The 19,291-nt window shown below is 45.3% G+C and overlaps 1 protein-coding gene across 1 annotated transcript; it reads left to right on the top strand.

Annotated features, from left to right (window-relative positions):
- Window positions 1-1,993: 1,993 nt before the first annotated feature.
- On the top strand, window positions 1,994-18,548 carry Epcam (epithelial cell adhesion molecule). The gene is made up of 9 exons (XM_021644493.2): window positions 1,994-2,166; window positions 5,384-5,491; window positions 5,760-6,000; window positions 7,504-7,569; window positions 8,102-8,165; window positions 9,591-9,692; window positions 11,883-12,086; window positions 17,228-17,272; window positions 18,102-18,548. The coding sequence occupies exons 1-9, from the start codon at window positions 2,091-2,093 to the stop codon at window positions 18,141-18,143; spliced, it is 948 nt and encodes a 315-aa protein (XP_021500168.1). The 5' UTR covers window positions 1,994-2,090; the 3' UTR covers window positions 18,144-18,548.
- Window positions 18,549-19,291: the final 743 nt, after the last annotated feature.

The raw sequence follows: 19,291 nt of genomic DNA, 5'->3' as shown, positions 1-19,291 counted from the left end.
CTGAGGATGACCTTGAACTTCTGATTCCGTCTATACCTTCCCAGTGCTGGTCATATAGGCCTGTGCCACGAAGCCCAGTTTATGAAATACTGGAGTTCAAACCCAGGTTCTTAAGCTTGTTCAACAAACACTCTTCTAACTGATAGGGATCCCCTGAGGGCTGGAAATGTGCACAGCCTTTTCTGGGTTGATTTAGAGACTAGAATAGTGGAGTTACAGGCTATTCTTGAAATGCTGTAAAGGATATTGTATCCAAAATTCTATTCATGCTCTGTATGGTTATAGCTATCTGAAAGTTTTCTTTAAAAACCATTTTTTCCCTTTTTTTTTCATTTTAGTGAGGTGTGTCATGCCACTTGGTGAGAATGGAGGTCGGAGGATTAACTAGTGCGGGTTGGCTCTCTCCTTCTACCCTGTGGGTCCCAGGGACTGAATTTAAGCCATCAGGTTCACAGCGAGGAACTAGAGGTTAGGAGATGCCTGACAGGCAGACTTTTAGGGAGAGGGCCACAAACAGCTTGTGAGGACAGCAAACATGCAGCTTCTCCATCACCTTTCTGGCTTGAGACAAAAGCCTGTCTGCTCAGAGAGGCCTGGCCTGCTTTTTCTCCCGCCAGGAGGGCCCCCCTGCCGCTGGACCGGTCTGACAAGTTCAAGACTGGATCAGGACGGTTTACCTCAACGTTCCGGGCCTATCAGTCTCTCCGGCTTTGTTCAAACTGACCAACCCAAACTAGGGGATGAAGACCTTCTCCTGTTCCTTCCCGCCCCTCCTCCCCCATACACAAGTATCTATAAAAGCCAGCCCTGGAAGAGAAAGCAGGACTTTGGGCTCTCCAGTCCTCCGCTTTACAGAAGTTCTTTTTGTGTGTTTACTGTGTTTCCTCACCCGCTTTAATAAGCGGTTTCTTCCCTGGCCGATTCTGTGTTGTGCTTGAGATGATCTCCTGTTGCTTGATGTTTCACTCGAGGATTTTTCCTGCCTTTTTTTTTTTTTTTTTTGAGTCAGGGTTTCTCTGTGTAGTTCCGGCTGTACTTCCTGGAACTCTCTTTTTAGGTCAGGCTGGCCTCGAACTCATAAAGGCCTGCCTTCTTCGCCTCCGCAAGTGCTAGGATTAATGACGTGCACCGCCACGCCCGGTCTTATCAACACCGTTTTTTAATATATGAGTCAGGAACCCCATGAATCTGAAAGAGGGCAGGGGGAGGGATATAGGGTAGGACTTATGAGAAGGAAGGGGGGTGATGTAATTCCATCATAGTCTCAAAAAAATGAAAGAAATAATCAAAATATAAGGTAATAAAGACAAGTCCTTTAGTTTCAAAAAGCGTTGGGGCTGAAGAGAGGGCTGAGCGGTCCAGAGCGCTTGTTCCTCTACCTGTGGTTCTCAGCCTCCGAGGCGCGACCCCTTTGGGTCACCGACGAACATCGGAAAACGTTTGTATTACGATTCACAGCAGTTATTAACTAACAGCGAAAGTAACTTTATGGTTGCGGGGTGGCGTCACCACAACGCGAGGAATTGTATTAAAGGGTCGCAGCGCCGGGAAGGTGGAGACCCACCGCTCCAGCCGACGACCCGGGTTCCATTCCCAGCCCTCGCATGGCGGCTCGCAGCCCCCCGAAACCCAGTTCCGCGGGCACAGGCACGCGCGTGGTGCACACACCCGCAGGCGCACCATCGTACACACAAAAATAACCTAAAAAGTTTGAGAAAGTACTGGAAAGCACCTTGCCAGGCATATGGCACAGTGTCTGCCCCGTCTTTGGTCTATGAGGTTCTCGTTAACTTGGGATCTCCTTGGGCTTTCCCGTCCAGGCCCGTGCTCACGTCGGCGACACCGAGTCAAGTCCCCGCCTCAGGACCCGGGCTTGGGCCCCGGGGAAGCGCACACCTAGAGAGGGGGGGCGGGCAGCGGGGCCGCGAGGGCCGGGGCGTGCCCGCCGGGGCGTGGCCTCCGAGGGGCGTGGCGCCGGGCGGCAGGTCTGCAGGTCCGCTCCCGCCTCGCCGCGCGCCCAGAGCGCTCGGCCCCTCGGTCACTGCGCAGCGCGTCCTCCCCGGAGCCGTCCCCGCCGCTCCGCGCGTAGCATGGCGCGCCCCCAGGCCCTCGCGTTCGGGCTCCTGCTCGCGGCGATCGCGGCGACGCCGGCAGCGGCTCAGAAAGGTGAGGCGCGCTCCTGGGGCGGAGGTGCGGGTCGCGTCGGGCGGGTGATGGCGAGGGGACGGCGCGGTTCCGCTTTCTGGTCCCGAGAGCCGAGGGTGCGGGCCGCGCGTGTGCCGGGATGAGGCGGCGGGGTGGTGTGCCTGCCGGGGGCGCGGGGCAGGGAGACGGAGCGGCCACCGCCCGCGCTCTTGCGGCTCCGGCTTGGGGTTCCAAGTTCCAAAGCGCGGGCCTTTGTCGCCGCGACCTGCCCCCCTCCCTCCGTACCTGCGACGGTCCCCGGATGTGGGCTCCGGGAGGGGACAGGTAGCTCCCCAGAGGCCGCTATGCACCTGCGCGTCGGAGGCCGGCCTTCTGGGACCAACAGGCCGGAGGTGTGTTTGCTCTTTTCTAAGAATCATGACTAATGCCGTGTTTATTGTAGGGAGGACAGATACAAAGATAAACTGTAAGGACCTTTCTAAAATAGTCTCGTAATCTTTACACTCTGAGAATTCTTTGATTAAAATTTGTGCGTATTTGTGTTTTCTGGATACAGGTAGATTTATTTAGTGATTTTTCCAACATTCATAAAGGAAGTATTCTACTTCCTTTGGGCTTTTAGTTTTAAAATTATTTGCTTGTGGTTTACACAAGTCAGTTCTTTCACCATGTTGGTCCTGAGAATAAAACTCAGGTGGTCCCAGGCCTTTATCTCCAGAGCCACCGGGTCGCCCTCGTTTCTGTCTTTAAGAAAACCATACTTAAACAGTGACTGGACGATCTGTACCCTCCGTAGAGAGAAGGACATGGAGTTGGATCCTAGTTACGACAGAGTTTGCTGTGACTTTTGATTTATTTCTAAGATGGTGTCTGAAAGTGGAGAGAATTGAACGAAGCACTCTGGAAAAAAATTTTCTTTCTGTTTCTTCAATTTTTAAGTTAAGTGTAACTTAGATTTTGTTTTCTGGGAAGGATTTCATTCTCTAGTAGCAGACTTGGCCTGTATTAATTAATTACGCTTTAAGTAATGCAGTTTAATCGATTTATATTTTTCTTATCTCAGTCCTGGGCTAAATCGTAGATGGAGGGCTGTAGAGCGCTTGCCTATTAAACCCTGGGCTTGGTTCCCCAGCACCCCATAAACCAAGTGTGTCTCTGTAATCCCAGCAGTAGGAAGTGGAAACTGGCTGATCAGCAATTCAAGGTCATCTTCAGCCTGGTGTGGCAATGGAGGCCAGCCTGGGCTAAAGGAAACCCTGGTTAATGAGAAGATTAAATAGATACTTATTGGGCCCTTGCAAGGCGGCCAATCTTTAGGAAAACTGGGCGAAGGGAGGATCTATAAATTGTAGAACTGGAGTTGTTGACTTTTTTGGGGAAAGATAAAATGACTAGCAGACAAGTGTATAACAGGAGGAAAGGAGGGAGACACCGGAGAGCGAGAGAGCAGCCAGGTGTGGCAGCCCCAGTCTGCAAGCCCGGCACTTGGGAAACTGAGGCAGAAGGGCAATAGAGACAAGCTGTAAAATAAGATTCTTCCAGAAAGGGAGAAGGGAAGGAGGGAGAGGAAGAAACTGAGGGAAGAAGGAAGGGAAAAAATTATTTCATGACAGGGCCATTAATGGCTCAATGGGTAAAGTTACTCCTGTGTTAATTCCCAAGAGCCGCAGGTAGAAGGGGAGAGTGGATTCCCCAGGTCGGTGTCTGACTTCCACATTTGAATGTTGGCCACTGTGTATGCATATGTGTGCATCCACAAAATGTATAGATAAATGCAGGAAGTTAGCTTAAAACAAAACAAAACAAAACAAACCACCAACAGAGCCTAGCAGCCCAGAGGCAAGGCTGATAAGGTCTTTAGAGGGCTATTTTTAAAACTTAGTTTCTGGGCTGGGCTAGTGGTGCAAGCCTTTAGTCCCAGCGCTCTTGCTCAGCACCTGGCAGGTACATCTCTGGTTGAAGAAGACCTGGTCTACTACACATAAAGTTCCAGGCCAGCCAGAGGCCACGCTGGCTTACAGCAAGACCCTGCTCAAGAAGAAATAACAGATAAATAAAATTAAAAGCAAAACCAGCAACAGTTACACAGTTGCCCATGGGTAGGAACCAACACCCCAGCACTCAGGAGGCCAAGGGCAGAGAATCCTCCAGTTTGGGCCGGTGAAATGGCTCAGTGAGTAAAGGTACTTGTAAGTCAGCCAGATGACCAGAGCTTAATCCCCGTGCAGTGGGAAGAGGGCAAGAACCCTGCAGGTTTATCCTCTGAGCTCTAGCCTACCAGCCAGTGCCCCTGCTCCCTAGTAAGTAAGTACGGGCCAAAGGTGTAGCTCCTTGGGAGGGGCCAAGCTAGCTTGAGTACAGCCCCAGGCTCTATCCTTAGCACTGCGAAGAAAACCCCAAAGGATTCTTCCCCTGGAGCCCCTCCCACTGTGGGGAGTTCTTGGTTACATTTTCTTAATTCAGAGCTTAGTTCACGCTGCCTAAAACGAAGTTCTCCCCTGAAGATAAACAACACCCGGACGATTGGAAGCGGCAACTCATTAATTAGACTTTACAATGCTACAAACTGGCGGGTGTGAGACATTCCCACTCATATTCTTACATTCATTTTTTGTTTAGTTTTTAAAAATTTTACCCTTAACATACAATTATTTATTTATTTCTATCTATCTATCTGTCATCTACCTTTTTTGAGACAAGGTTTCCTCTTTGTGGTCCTGGCTATCCTGGACTGTTTTGTAGACCAGGCTGCCTCAAACTCACGCCCCCCTGCCTCTGCCTCCTGAGCGCCTGCCTCTCCTCTATTTATTTTAATTATTTTATTTTAGAGACAGGGTCTCTTACCTACACAGTCCTGACTGTTCTGGATCTCACTGTGGAGACCATGCTGGCTCTGAACTCAAAGAAATCTCCCTGTCTCTGCCTCTCAAGGACTGAGATTAAAGACATGAAACCATTACACCCCGGTATTTTTTTTTTTTTTTTTGAGTTTTTTTGTTTGTTTTGTTTTTTGAGACAGGGTTTCTCTGTGTAGTGCTAGCTGTCCTGGAACTCACTGTGTAGACCAGGCTGGCCTCGAACTCATAGATAATGCCTGCCTTGGCCTCCTGAGTGCTGGCACTAACTAAAAACTTCTGCCATCAAGCCCAGCCCACTTCTTAAAGGCGTGATTGACAGAATGAGCTGACAGTTGTAACTACATCTTAAACTAATTTTTCCCTTTTTAAAACTTTTCTAGACTGCGTCTGTGACAACTACAAGCTGGCAACGAGTTGCTCTTTGAATCAGAATGGTGAATGCCAGTGTACTTCCTATGGTACACAAAATACTGTCCTGTGCTCCAAACGTGAGTAGAAGAGTCTTACTGCCTGGAAATTTAATCTTGATACTTTTTAAATTGAGGCACCTTGAGTTGAGTTTTATTGGCTCTAATCTGTGTTATTTTGTAAAAATTATCTGACAGCTCAAGTTTCTTCAGCAAATAATTAAGTGTAGGAAAATGGAGGGGAACATGAAATATTCCTTGGCCTGGAATGACGTTAGATTAAAAGGTTTTCCCCTGTGCACGTGAACCAGTTGTTATTTTTCAGTTTGGCATTACGTTTTCCTTTCAGTGGCATCCAAATGTTTGGTGATGAAGGCGGAAATGACTCACAGCAAGTCTGGGAGGAGGCTGAAACCGGATGGGGCAATCCAGAACAATGATGGGCTGTATGATCCTGAGTGTGATGAGCAAGGGCTCTTCAAAGCCAAGCAGTGCAACGGCACAGCCACGTGCTGGTGTGTGAACACTGCTGGCGTCCGACGGACAGACAAAGACACGGAAATCACGTGCTCCGAGCGAGTGAGGACCTAGTGAGTGAGCTGCCCACCAGTTGCTTTTCTGATGTTCACATCTGTTTAATTTTAGTTTTGTTTATGCAATAAGAATTGGTGGTTTGGAATTCAAAAACTAGGAGAAGCTGGGCATGGTGGTGCACACTGTGAATCTTGCACTCTGGAGGTGCAGACAGGAGGAGGTCAGTGACCCACCTGCCTCTGCCTCCTGGAGTGTGTGTGCCACCACACCCCGCAAGATCCTCTTTCAAGCAAGACAAAAAGACAGGAAAAGGGTATGGAGTGCTAAGTGTCACTCCTGTGCCATGCCTCATAAAACTGGTGTCACCAGTTTTGAGTTAAGTTTTATTGGCTCTGATCCAATTATGTTAGTTTTATTGGCTCTATCCAACTGTGTTTTGTGGAAATTATCTACTCCTGAAGCTTTTTTTCCTCCACAAGTAACAAAGTGTAGGGAAACGGAAGGAACATGAAATAATCTTTGGCCTGGGATTGTGCGTTAAATTAAAACGTTTTCCCTGTGGCATTACATCTCCAGATCTGGTTTATGAATTTCCTGTGTAGAGGGGTGCTTCTTGGGTTTTACAAAATGGTGCTTCACTAGACAGCATTTCCCTTCATCATCGACTAACCACTGTTCCCCATTTCGAAGCTGGATTAGAGTTAAGTGAAAATGAGTGTCTTAAACTGTATTTGATCATTTTTATTGGGTTTTAAGAATGAGCTATTTGCGCTGGAGACATAAGTGGTAGAAAAGCTGGGGTTCAGTCTGGCATGGTGGAGCAGGGTGGGAGATTACTGACAATAAACAAGCCCACTCAAGCAAAAGAGACTGTTGGAATCTACAAGAAACTGGAGAGGTGTCAGGCCTGGAGAAGTAATCCCAGGTGTGGGCCACGGCTACTAAGTATCGCTGTTTCTGTATAGATAATGGAATGGGGGAGAAGTACAGACAAATGTATTCACAGGAAGATAATTTTCATTTTACTGAAGAAAATACTACCTTTTTGTCCCTCTCATGGTTTCCAGGTGGCAGCTTTGACCTTTGTCCGTTTTGTTCCGCTCCTGGACATGTTTTGAGGTTTCTGGTGTAGAGGAAAATAACTGTAGTTTGGTTACTGCAGCGCAGCCTGTGCTTTCTCTCTCTCTCTCTTTCCCCCTCTCTCCTCTCTTTCTGACATGGTTTCATGCTAGAATCCTGGGTTGGCTTGAATCCAGGCCCTCTCCTGCCTTTGCCCCTGCAGAGCAGGTTTGCTCTACCATGCCCTCCAGAACGGGACACAGCATGGCCAACTCAACCTTGACTTCAGCCGGCCTCGTGTGTTGTAGCTGTCACCAGCAGGTCAATGTCAGAAGCGGTGTTACCTCTGGTGGGTTCTCTGTGAAGGATAAATGAGGCATATTTACCACCCTTATACATCCCGTTAGCTCTCATTCTATTTTGGAATTTGAATATTTGCCTCTTTGGAAAACAGCATAAAAGACTGAGTTATACACAGTTGACTTCATTTTGTCTTACAGTTGGATCATCATTGAACTAAAACACAAAGAAAGAGAAAACCCTTACGACCTTCAGAGTTTGCAGACGTAAGTGTGATTGATTATATACATACTCCTGTATTTATGCACCTTGGCAGGAAGCCTACGTAAGTGATCTTGTGTCTTGCCCCGTGCTCACATAGGAAGGTCATGAAGTCCTTTGTCCCTTTATAAGCCACGCCTGACAGGTTTCTCCATTGGGCAGTCATTTTCTCTTTTGGAATTTATGAATAATCTGTTGGCAGATACGTGGGTACTGTGTCAATGTTCTGCTTCTAATCAGACCGACACTCAGCAGCTCTAGGATCAGCGGCTAATGCAGGCTTGAACCACTTGCTATTATAGTTGCAAAATGACATTAAAATTATAGAGCTGTGCCACCATTCCATACCAAGTTCCAGGTCAGCTAGGGCTACTTAGTGAGGCCCTCTCTTTAAAAACAAACAAACATAGCAATAATAATTATAATAATTATAAGATACATAATAGTTATAGTCCGTGAGCTATCTGTTTAAAAAGTAGAGATTCTTTTATTGTGTGGTACAGTTTTTTTTAAACAACACTTGTAAATTATTTGCAGTGCATTTCAGGAGGCATTCACATCTCGATACAAACTGAGTTCGAAATTCATCAAAAATATTCTGGTAAGTTTTTTTGTTTTTTTTTTTGTGTAAATGAGCTAGCTTTAGCAACAAGTTGGTTAGGGAAGTATGGTTTGGATATAATGACAGTCAGTGATTCCTGCCCTCTTCAGACAGGGTTTCTCTGTGTAGGCCTGGATGTCCTGGAACTCACTCTGTAGACCAGTGCTGGGACTAAAGGCAGCACCGCTGCCCAGGTGACAGCCAGTGATTTATAACGCTAGCTAAATGAATTTTATTAACAATTTAAATCCAGGTAGTTTTCCTTCCATCCATTTTGGGAGCCCCAGTTTGCCCTTAAGGGTGTCTAGAGGGTGGGTAGTATCTCTTATGCCTGAAGCATGCTGTGCTTGCCTTGTGGGGCCTCTCTGTGATTGCCTTCAGCATATCCTTGCCCAGCGTCTCGGTGTCCTTTCCTGTTGCCCTGAAGAAAGGAGGGTAGGGGAGAAAGGGTTTATTAAGTTTGTTAGACCTGTCTGAGTGCTTTGCCTGCATGGGGGTATGTGTGCAGCACGTGCTGTTTGCCTGGCACCTGGGAGTCCAGAAAAGGGCACTGCCCCCCCTGGAGGTGGTGTTACAGGTGGGTAGCAGCTAGGAATTGAACCCCTGTCCTCTGCAAGAGCAACAAGTGCTATTAACTGCTGAGCCATGTCGTCAGCCCCCAAAGGGCTTATTTTAGCTCTCAGTTCCAGATTAGAGTCTCATTGTGGGGAGATCTTAATGTTTGGTGTCTATTGTGTGATGTTCACTGTGTGATGGCCATTAAAGCAGCTAGCCACATCCACAGTCAAGATCAGAGTACACGTAGGCAATGCACAGCTTTCTTTTTCTTCATTCAGGCCCAGCCTATGAAATGATGCAGCCCATAATCAGTGTGGCCCCTCTCAATTAATGTAATAATCTCCACTGACTTGCCCATGGTCAACCCAACCTAGAAAGTCCCTCACTGAGACTCCTAAGTGATTCTAGGTCTTTCTTTTTTTTTTTTTTAATTTATTTATTTATTATGTATGCAATCTTGTGTTTTGCCTGTACACCTGCACGCCAGAAAAGGGTATCAGATTTCATTACAGATGGTTGTGAGCCACCGTGTGGTTGCTGGGAATTGAACTCATGACCTGTGGAAGAGCAGCCAGTGCTCTTAACCTCTGAGCCATCTTTCCAGCCCCTCCAGGTTGTTTTCTAGTAGACAGAACCATCATCCCTAGGTAGCCCTTTCCTTAACTCTTAGAAAAAAGTTGTTATTTTATTCTCTTAGAGAAAGACCTCTCAGAGATGTTTCAATTACTGGTAATAAATAATTCACTAATGGAAAGAGCTCCTGGTGGGTGTAGATTACAGAAAACAAAATTATAAATATTCTGACTGTTGATCAAAATGTTCATGTATTTTAATTATATTAATTTGTATTTTCACTTTCCTTCCCAGTATGAGAATAATGTTATCACTATTGATCTGATGCAAAACTCTTCTCAGAAAACTCAAGATGATGTGGACATAGCTGATGTGGCTTATTATTTTGAAAAAGATGTAAGTATAAATCATAATTTTTTAAGCTTAATACTTTTGTTGTTGTTGGTTGTTTGTTTGTTTGTGATAATCTCAATAATATCCCCGGCTGTCCTGGCACTCAATATATATATAGACTAGGGTCTTCCTGAAGTCACAGAGATCTACCTATCTCTGCCTCCCGAGTTCTGGGGTTAAAGACATGTGTCATCTTGCCCATGGTTTGTTCCTTTTTGAGAAGGGCTCTTGTACAATTGGGTGGTCTTTGACTTCTGATCTTCCTGCTTCCGTCTCCCAAATACTGCACCCTATTTACAGAAAGAGAAAGAAGTAGTTTGGAAAAGGAGATAATGTGAAATTACCCTTCCAAAATGAGCTTTACAAGGAGGGAAGGCTATGCAGTCCTAGGGCCTGTGATTGGGCCATGAATTAGGAGAGCTTTATGAGGGACGTGCGGCATTCCAGAGGCCATGGTGGGGAGACTTTGTAAAAACATTAACTGTAATGTGGGGCTGGAGAGCTGGCTTAGCAGAGTCAAGAGCGGATACTCTCCTTCCAGAGGACCTCCATTTGATCCCCAGCAAGCCAAGGAGGCAGCTGTCAACTGAAATTAAATTAAGAACAATAAAAATATGCCAGGGGGTGGTAGTGCACACCTTTGATCCCAGCACTTGGGAGGTAGAGGCAGGCGGATCTCTGTGAGTTTGAAGTCAGCCTGGTCTACAGAGCAAGTCCAGGATAGCCAAGGCTACACACAGAGAAGCCCTGTCTTGGGGGGGGGGGGGTTGGAGAACACAGAATAAAAATAAACCTAAAGCATAGAAAAATGGCATGTCAGGGGACTTAAAAGGGAGGTAGCAAGCAGGCCAACTCATGAGTGAGAGAGCCAGAGAGAACCCTTTCTTTGTAGCTTTCTCAGGGGCTGGGAAGCCTGGCCATAGCTCAAAGCAAGTTGAGAGGGTATTCAGGCATCAGCATTGTTTGTTAGGAGCAGAGAGATGAGGAAGCACAAATCCTGTTGGCAGCCAATATAGAAACCAAAGCTGGTAAGAAATGCTTGGCCTGCTATCTTAGGGGAAGGAGGGGCAGCTGGGGGGTCTGTGATGTAATAGTCTCAAGTGCTAGATTACAAGTGTGTGTCACTGTGACTAGTTCATGTCACTGTAAGGACTGAACCCAGGATCCTGTACATGCTAGGTAAGCATCCTGCCAGTCTCTAGGCCCCTCCAATTCTTCTATTTTAATCTTTGCTGTGTTAGGAATTAAACCCAGTATGTATTCCGGTATGCTGGGAAGACAGTCTACTCTTAAGCTATTACAGCTAGCCTTCTCTTTTCTTACAATTCTTATTTTCACTTTGGTTAATTACTACATTGGTATAAATATCCTTTTTCCAGTACTCTAATAATATCTATGAGTAGGAGTCAGTCTCCATTTTAAAGACTAATTTTTAAATTCTGTGTAGAGCTGTGTGTGTTTGTGTATCTGTGTGCATGTTTGTTAGTGCAAGTGCCTTCAGAGACCAGAGGCCGATTGGATCCTCTGGACCTGGATTACAGTTAGTTGTGAGCTGTCTAATGTGGGTTCTTGGACAAAACTCAAGTCCTCTTAAATGCTGTTACTCGCTGAGATGTCAAGTCAGTCTCCATTTTTATAACATTTATGTAAGTGCCAAAAGTGGCAGAACACTTTAATCTTAGCACTCCCAGGCGGGAGGACTGAGTTTAAGGCCAACTTTTTATATAAGCATATTTTTGTTTATTGTTTGTTCCTTATTATCATTATTCCTCTTTGAGACAATCTTACAGTAGCCCAGGTTGACCTAGAATTCATGGTAGAGGGTAGGCCTCCTGCTTCTGCCTTCTAGGACGTAGCTCTACATCGTGCCTGGCTAAACGTGAGTTTATTATAGTGAGATGTTTCTTCTGAGATTTACTTTAGAATACTTTGGGCATGGGAGATAAAGGGGTAGAAGAATGATGAAATAAAATTGGTTGTATGTTATTTTTTAATATGGAGGGTAGGTACATGGCTTCTCTTCTTTTGTGTATGGCATTTTTCTGTAATAGGTAGTGCTTTAAAGTTTACTGGATCAGATTGTTATAATTGAAACAGTCTGGCAGGTTTTCTTCTGGCATACAGTTGGTATGTGATTATTGGTGCCCACGGCTGACTGTCTTAAACTGTTTCCATTGTTTTTCTCCTTTGTAGGTGAAAGGGGAATCCTTGTTCCATTCTTCTAAAAAAATGGACCTGAGAATAAATGGAGAACAACTTGATCTGGACCCCAGTCAGACTCTGATTTACTATGTAGATGAGAAGGCACCTGAGTTCTCAATGCAGGGCCTCACGGCTGGTATCATTGCTGTCATTGTGGTGGTGACGCTGGCAATCATCGCAGGGATTGTTGTCCTGGTGAGTACAAGACAAGTCAGGGCTCACTGAAGGATCCTTAAGTCCATGTTTGAAAGCATATGTGAAGGACTGGATTGCATTTCTGGTTCCTCTTTACACAGTAGTCACTTTTGGAAGAGAGAAAGGATTACTCATGAGAAAAACTTGTGCAGCTGAACCTTGCCGTGAGCTCTCTGCAAGTTGACCAGAGCACAGCAGAATAGAACTCCCAAAATGTGCACTGGGAGACAAATGTAGACAACACAATGCTTCCTTTTTGTTTTTGTTTTTGGTGGTGCTGGAGACTGAGCTCAGGCCCCAAGCATTCCAGGCCAGCACTTAACCACTGAGCTACATGCCTGGCCCCCAAACAACACAGACCTTAAGTTAGCAAGAAAACAGTCAAAAGTAGTACATGTAGCAGTAATTCTAAACAAATAATAAATTTGTGCTGGGTGCAATGGCACATACCATAATCCCAGGGCTCAGGAGGCGAAAGCAAGTTTTAGAGGTTTAAAGAAGTCTGCTAGGCCCTTAGGGATGATTGGTGACAGGTAGTCTCAGCAGTATATCTGAATTCAGGAATCTATTTGAGCAGAGCGGTGGCATACTTCTGTATTCCAAACCCCTGAGAAGCTGGGGCAGGAGGATCAAGGCTTTAAAGCCAGGGGCTGGAGAGACGGCTTCAGTGGTGAAGAGCACTTGTTGCTCTTGAAGAGGACCCAGATTTGGTTCCCAGAACCCACATGGGATTTCACAACCATCTGTAACGAGGTTCCAAGGATTCTGACACTTTCTGTTCTCCATAGGTACCAAGCACACTTGTACAGAGAGTGTTGCTGGTGACGCACACCTTTAATCCTATTGCTTGGGAGGCAGAGGCAGATGGTGGATCTCTGAGTTTGAGGCCAGCCTAGTCTACAAAGCGAGCCACAGCTACACAGAGAAACCCTGTCTCAAAAACAAAATAAAACAGACAAATCTTGGGGGGAATAAACAAAAAGATAAGGCCAGCTGGAGTTATATAGCAAGACATCTCAGAAAAACCAAATAAAGAAAAAAGATAGATTTAAAGGTATGTGGAGACTTGATTTTCAGTCCAGTGTTGTTACCACACCTGGTTCTCCTCTGATAAACACAAACATTGAGTTCCTGTATTATTTATTCCTGTCAGGGTTGACCGAGTTACCCAAGTGCATGGGGCAGGCACGGCAGAGTGAGGGAACATGGAGAGAGTTGGGCAATTCACTTGTGTTCTAACATGAATTCCAGATGAATAACTGCGTACAATGTAAGAAGATAACCTCAAAAGAGATTAGTAAGAGTGCAGTAAAAGAAACCATGTGATGCAAGAAATCTATAAAGGGAAGCCAGATGTTGTAGCGCATGCTTGTGATCCCAGCACTTAGGGAGGCAGAGGCAGGCAGATCTCTGTGAGTTTGAAGCCAGCCTGGTCTGCAAAGTGAGTTCTAGGACAGCCAGGGACACCCAGAGAAAGAAACCACGTCTTAAAAAAATGAAACAAAACAAACTCTATAAAAGGATGTATTAATATATAAATTTATCTTTATTTTTGTGGTCCTAGGGATTAGATTTTAGGGCCTCACATGCTAGACAAGCACTTTACCACTGAGCTATCCAAGCATTTGTCCTTTTGTTTTTGTTTTTTGAGACAAGGTTTCTCTGTGTGGCATTGGGTGTCCTCGCTTTGTCCTTTTGTTTTTGTTTTTTGAGACAAGGTTTCTCTGTGTGGCATTGGGTGTCCTCGCTTTGTAGACCAGGCTGACCTCAAACTCACAGAGATGCGCCTGCTTCTGCTTCCAGAATGCTGGGGTTACAGGCGTGGACCACCACACCAGGTACTGTCTTACTTTTTTATTGGCATGACAAAACACTGACCAGGGCAACTCTTACAAAGAAAGAGTTTATTGGGGGCGCCTGTAAGTTCCAGAGAGTTAAAGTTCATGACTATCATGGCAGGGAGCACTGCAGTAGGCAGGAAGAGTAACTGAGAGCTTACATCTGATCCACAAGCACGAGGCAGAGAGAGAGAGAGAGAGAGAGAGAGAACTGGGAACAACAGAGGCTTCTGAAACCTCAAAGCATAGAGATACACCTCCTAAGCCTTCCCGATCAGACAGTTCCACCAACTCTGGACCAAGCATTCAAATATATGAGCCTTTGAGAGCCATTCTCATTTAACCATTACACCCACCCTCTTTTTTGAACTCTAGCTCTGGTTAGCTTCAAACTCTTAAGCCTCAGCCTCCTGAGGATGTGAGCTTAACACCTGACCTTTTCTGTGAGTCTCTATGTTTGTGTGTGAATTTTTATATCAGTTTTATTTTTGTTTTTAGCAGTGGAAACATAGACAAAGAAAAAATGAGAAAAACTTCTGAGTATAGGAGGAGCTTCAAGAGGAAAACACCCTTTATTTATTTGTTTGTTTATTTACTTTCTTACATGTATGTGTATGTGGTATGCTTGCGTGTATGTGTGGGGATACATTTGTGTGCAAATGCCCATGCACGTGAATTCCAATGTGCATGGAGGCCCAGGGTTAATGGCTTTCTGCTTTACTCTTTAAGGCAGGCTCTCTCAATCTAACCCAGAGCAGGCTGATATGGTGAGGGTGGCCTGCCAGCTTGCTCGCAGGCTGGGGATCTCATCTTTGCCTTCTAATTTGCCTGAATTTCAGGTCTGTTTTCACACTTACCCTGTATTTTTAGGGGGATCTGAACTCCAGTCCTATTGCTTGTGCTGGAATTACTTTAGCTTCTCCCCAGCACAGTTTTTGTTATTTGTGTGTGTTATAGTGTTCATGGTATGTGACTGTGTGTAAAAGAGTTTGTGAGTATACTGCCCATGTGTGCCATGGTTGTGTATGGAAGCCAGAGGTCAACATTGGGAGTCTTCTGTGTGCCTCTCAATCTTTTTCTTTTACTATTTTTATTTATTTGTTTGCATTTATTTGCATAGCCCTGGCTATCCTGGAACTCACCATGTGGACCAGACTGGCCTTGAACCACCTTTATTTTTGAGATTTCTCACTGAACTTGGAACTCAATGTTTCAGTTAGACTGGCTTGCCAGCCAGCGAGCTCTGGGCATGTGTGTGTTTTCTTCCAGACAGGAGTCTACCAAGGCTGGTGTTGAATTCCTGTGTTCAGCTGGAACTATAGGCATGTGCTGCCATGCCCAACTAAAATTAAACATTTTAGCATTTTGAGGTGGGCTTAGTGGCTCATACCTGCAGTCCTAACCCTCAGGAGGCTGAGGCAGGAGGATTGAGAGTTTGGTTGCTTTAGGCTTCCATCAAAAGAAAAAAATTACATTTTCATGGCAAAGATAATATAAAGTAAAAAATAGAAATAAAGCTAGGCGCAGTGGTGCACACCTGTAATCCCAGCACTCTGGGAGGCAGAGGCAGGAGGATCTCTGTGAGTTCGCGGCCAGCCTGGTCTACAAAGTGAGTCCAGGACAGTCAGGACTACACAGAAAAACCCTGTTTCAAAAAACAAAACAACAACCAAAAAAGAAAGAAAGAAAGAAAGAAAGAAGAAAGAAAGAAAGAAAGAAAGAAAGAAAGAAAGAAAGAAAGAAAGAAAGGAGAAGAAAGAAAAAAAAAGAAAGAAGCTGGGGAAATATTGATGATATATAAAATAAATAATTCTTACAAGTTGATGAATAAACCTACAAAAAGAATGACAACAGGGCTGGCAACAGGCAGATCACTTACACTCAGGCCTGATTGAAGGGACTCCAGCAGGCTGGAGCATGGTGGGCCTGGCTCTGGTAGGCCTTGCCCTTCCCCCATTCCCTCTGCCTTGTTAAAGCTACCAAGGTCTATTTCCTATTTGGCCACTTCCTCTTCTTGAGGCTGATTACCTCAAGTATCTGGACAATCAAAAGCTCTCTTTGACTCAACCTAATTAGCATGCCCAACTAAAATTAAACACTTCGTCCTGACACAGGTTTCCTCCTTTACCTTTATAAACTGCCATTTTTCTACAGGCCATGTCTGTCTCCTCTCTATCCAAAGGCAGTCCTTTGTCCCCTGGGGCCAAATATCCCTCATCCCTCTCCTTGCCCCTTTTCTTCCTCTCCCTCGTGCCCTTCTCCCTCTCTCTGCTGTCTTTGTCTCTTATTTTCCGTTCTCTGTCCCTCTGGGGCAAGGCAATCTCCCTTGTGCGGAGGACTTGGTCTTGGGGTTCCTGAGTCTATATTTTTCCCTACACTGGTGGCAACGAGAACTGATGCCTGAGACTTGTTCTCCCTCCTCCACACACATGTGAGCATGAGCACACCTTCACACACACACACACACACACACACACACGAAATAAATGCAATAAAGCTAGACATGGTGGTGTGGCGTATACCTATAATTCCAGCCCAAGGTGCAGGAGGACTGAGGTCAAGGTTCAAGGCTAGCCTAAGCTACAAAGCAGAGTCCTGTCTTAAAACAACAGGTCTCTCCCCTCAACAAAAGATTGGTAGTAAGTAGAGATAGGTGGTTTATAGAAGAGGAATGTCAGGTGGCAAACAGAACAGACAGAAATCTAATTGTCACTTAGAAACCATAGCAGGGGCTGGAGAGTTGGCTCAGAGGTTAAGGGCACCAGCTGCTCTTCCAGAGGTCCTGAGTTCAATTCCCAGCAACCACATGGTGGCTCACAACCATCTATAATAAGATCTGGTGCCTTCTTCTGGCATGCAGGTGTACATGCAGACATAACGCTGTATCTATAATAAATAAATAAATCTTTAAAAAAAAAAAAGAAACCATAGCAGAAGTTTGGTAAAGAAGCTTGATTGAATGTGGTAGCACCTGCTTTTAATCCCAGCACCACAGAGGCAGAGCAGAGTTTGAGACCAGCCTAGTCTCCAGAGTGAGTCCCAGGCCAGCTAGGACTATGCAGTAAGAGCCTGTTTCTAAAGAATCAACCAACCGTGGGCCTGGCTGCTCTTCCAGAGAACCCAGGTTCAATTCTTAGCCAGAAGGTGCCTATGGTGTTGATATAGCTGTTCAAAGAATTGGTACTATGACCAGTTCTTAGACCCCCAAACTTGTACACATGTGTTTACATCTGTTCAAAAAGCACATATGTTAATTTTGGCCACTTTCGTTTGAGTAGTAATAGTAATTGTTTTTTTTTCTAGGTTATTTCTACAAGGAAGAAATCAGCAAAATATGAGAAGGCTGAGGTAAGTGGAGAAAGCGCTATGTTGAGTTCTGACTTGGAGTAACCACTGTCCCGTTCAAGACAGAGCATGGGTACACTTAAGTCCTTTGCGCTATAGACTTTACAGTCTTAGGGACAATCTTGGGATGAGTTCTTATCTAAATCTGAGTCTCTCCACAGTCCATTACTGCTTTTTGCCGCTTAGACAAGCTGTGTAGAAACTTGGCTTTAGCTTCAACATATGTGGAGTCTTGTAGAATCCTGCTGACCTGAGTTTCTGTGTCTAAAACAATTTAACAATCATTTAAGCCAGGTGTGGTGGTGCACGACAGGCACAGAGCTTGGAAGGCTGTGAGCACAACAGAGATCAAACACTCCAGGAGCCACTTCATGGAGCTAGTTCAATTTTAATTCCAGAGAAAAAGGCTGTGTACCCCTTGGGGAATGGGTGGGGGCTCCAAGGATAGGTGTGCATAATTGGTTAAAACTAAGCGCTTCAAGGATGTTTGATTTGCATTGACCAGCATGCTCCTATCATATAAACAGGAACACAGTACCCAGTTATCCTACAGATAGGATAATAGAGAGCTAGCAGGGAGCTGTGTCAAAGGCCATATATCAAATGTGGTTAGGGGCATCTATGTCTAGAGACACTCTCCGGATGAAGTCAGGCAGAGAGCAGGAGGCCCTGCTGGGGAGAGGGGGTCCTGCACCTTCAGAATGGCTGTCTGGACTGGGAGGACTGCAACCCCAAACAGTAGGGTCCTTCCAACAGGACATTGTCTTGAAACACCAAAAACCAAAACAAAGAATTGAAGGTTTCCTCCGTTTTCGTGCATGCTTCGTTGCAGATAAAGGAGATGGGTGAGATACACAGAGAGCTCAATGCCTAACCTCCGTGATTGAGGACGGAACCAGCAGAGAAGCAACTGGCAGAAGAACTCAGACTGTCAATGTATCGACACAGGATAAGAAGACCTTTAAAGGGTTACTGTTTTGTTAGTTAACGTCACATATTTGTAACAGTGAAATTTGTACTCATAAATACATGCAGCTTGACATTGGCATTAGCAATCTTAAATTAGAGAAATGTCTTATGTATGCAGGTCCGGTGTGGAACTCAGAACTTAGCCTGCAAAGTTAAGATAATTTATGCTTGATATCGAAGAGTGGGCCACAAACATTCCACAGTAGAAGACGATGACTAGTCTCATTTTGTGATTAAAGCTGCCTTTCTACATACCTGAGTATTGTACATAATAAACTTTTTGTAATGAAATAAAACATTTTTAAACTGAGTTTTTTAGTTTGTTTGAATCAAATTTCCTAGCATATGCATATATAAGATAATAGATGTTTAAATGCCTCCAAGGAGCACAACCTGTAATTCTAGTACTTGGGAGGTAATGTAGGAGGATTTGGGTTTTCGGGGTACTCTCTGCTATGTATGTAGTTCGGCAATGGCTGGCCTTGGCTATCTGAGACCTCATCTGAAAGAAATAAAAAACAAACATAAAAAGCTCTGATAAGTCTTATGTTGTGGCTCAGGCCTATAATTTCAACACTTGGGAGGCTAAGGCATGACTGTGGTTTTGAGGATAGCACAGGCTATATAGACAGATTCCAGGCTACACAGTGAGGCCTTGGACATTCTGGGACCTGGGGTAGCGGGGTTGGTCGGGGTGGGGGTGGGTTCAGTGGTGGTATGTACTTAGCATGTGAGAGGCCCTGGGTAGCTTGCACCACTAGAAGATATAAAACACGCTTATCACAAGCTGGAGCTTCTTGTGAGTACACAGCATAGGGTGCGAAAGAACCTTTTGTGTAGAACTGTACAGAAAAACAGCCTTACTCTGAATCGGTACACATGGAAAACGGGCTGTGCAGCAGCAGTCAAAACCCTCACTACTGATGTGATCAGCTGCCCTGCTCCTGCCACCATGTTGGACTTGAGCCACAGTAGGCCCTTCCCTCTCTGTATGTTGACAAAGAGAAAAGTGACTAAAACCTCTGTGTTCTTAAATGTTTGGGAGAAAAACCA

Source organism: Meriones unguiculatus, chromosome 1 (genome assembly GCF_030254825.1).
Source record: "Meriones unguiculatus strain TT.TT164.6M chromosome 1, Bangor_MerUng_6.1, whole genome shotgun sequence".
Classification (NCBI taxonomy): Eukaryota; Metazoa; Chordata; class Mammalia; order Rodentia; family Muridae; genus Meriones; species Meriones unguiculatus.
Note: the sequence above shows the minus strand (reverse complement) of the source record. Positions and strands in the feature narration are given on the sequence as shown.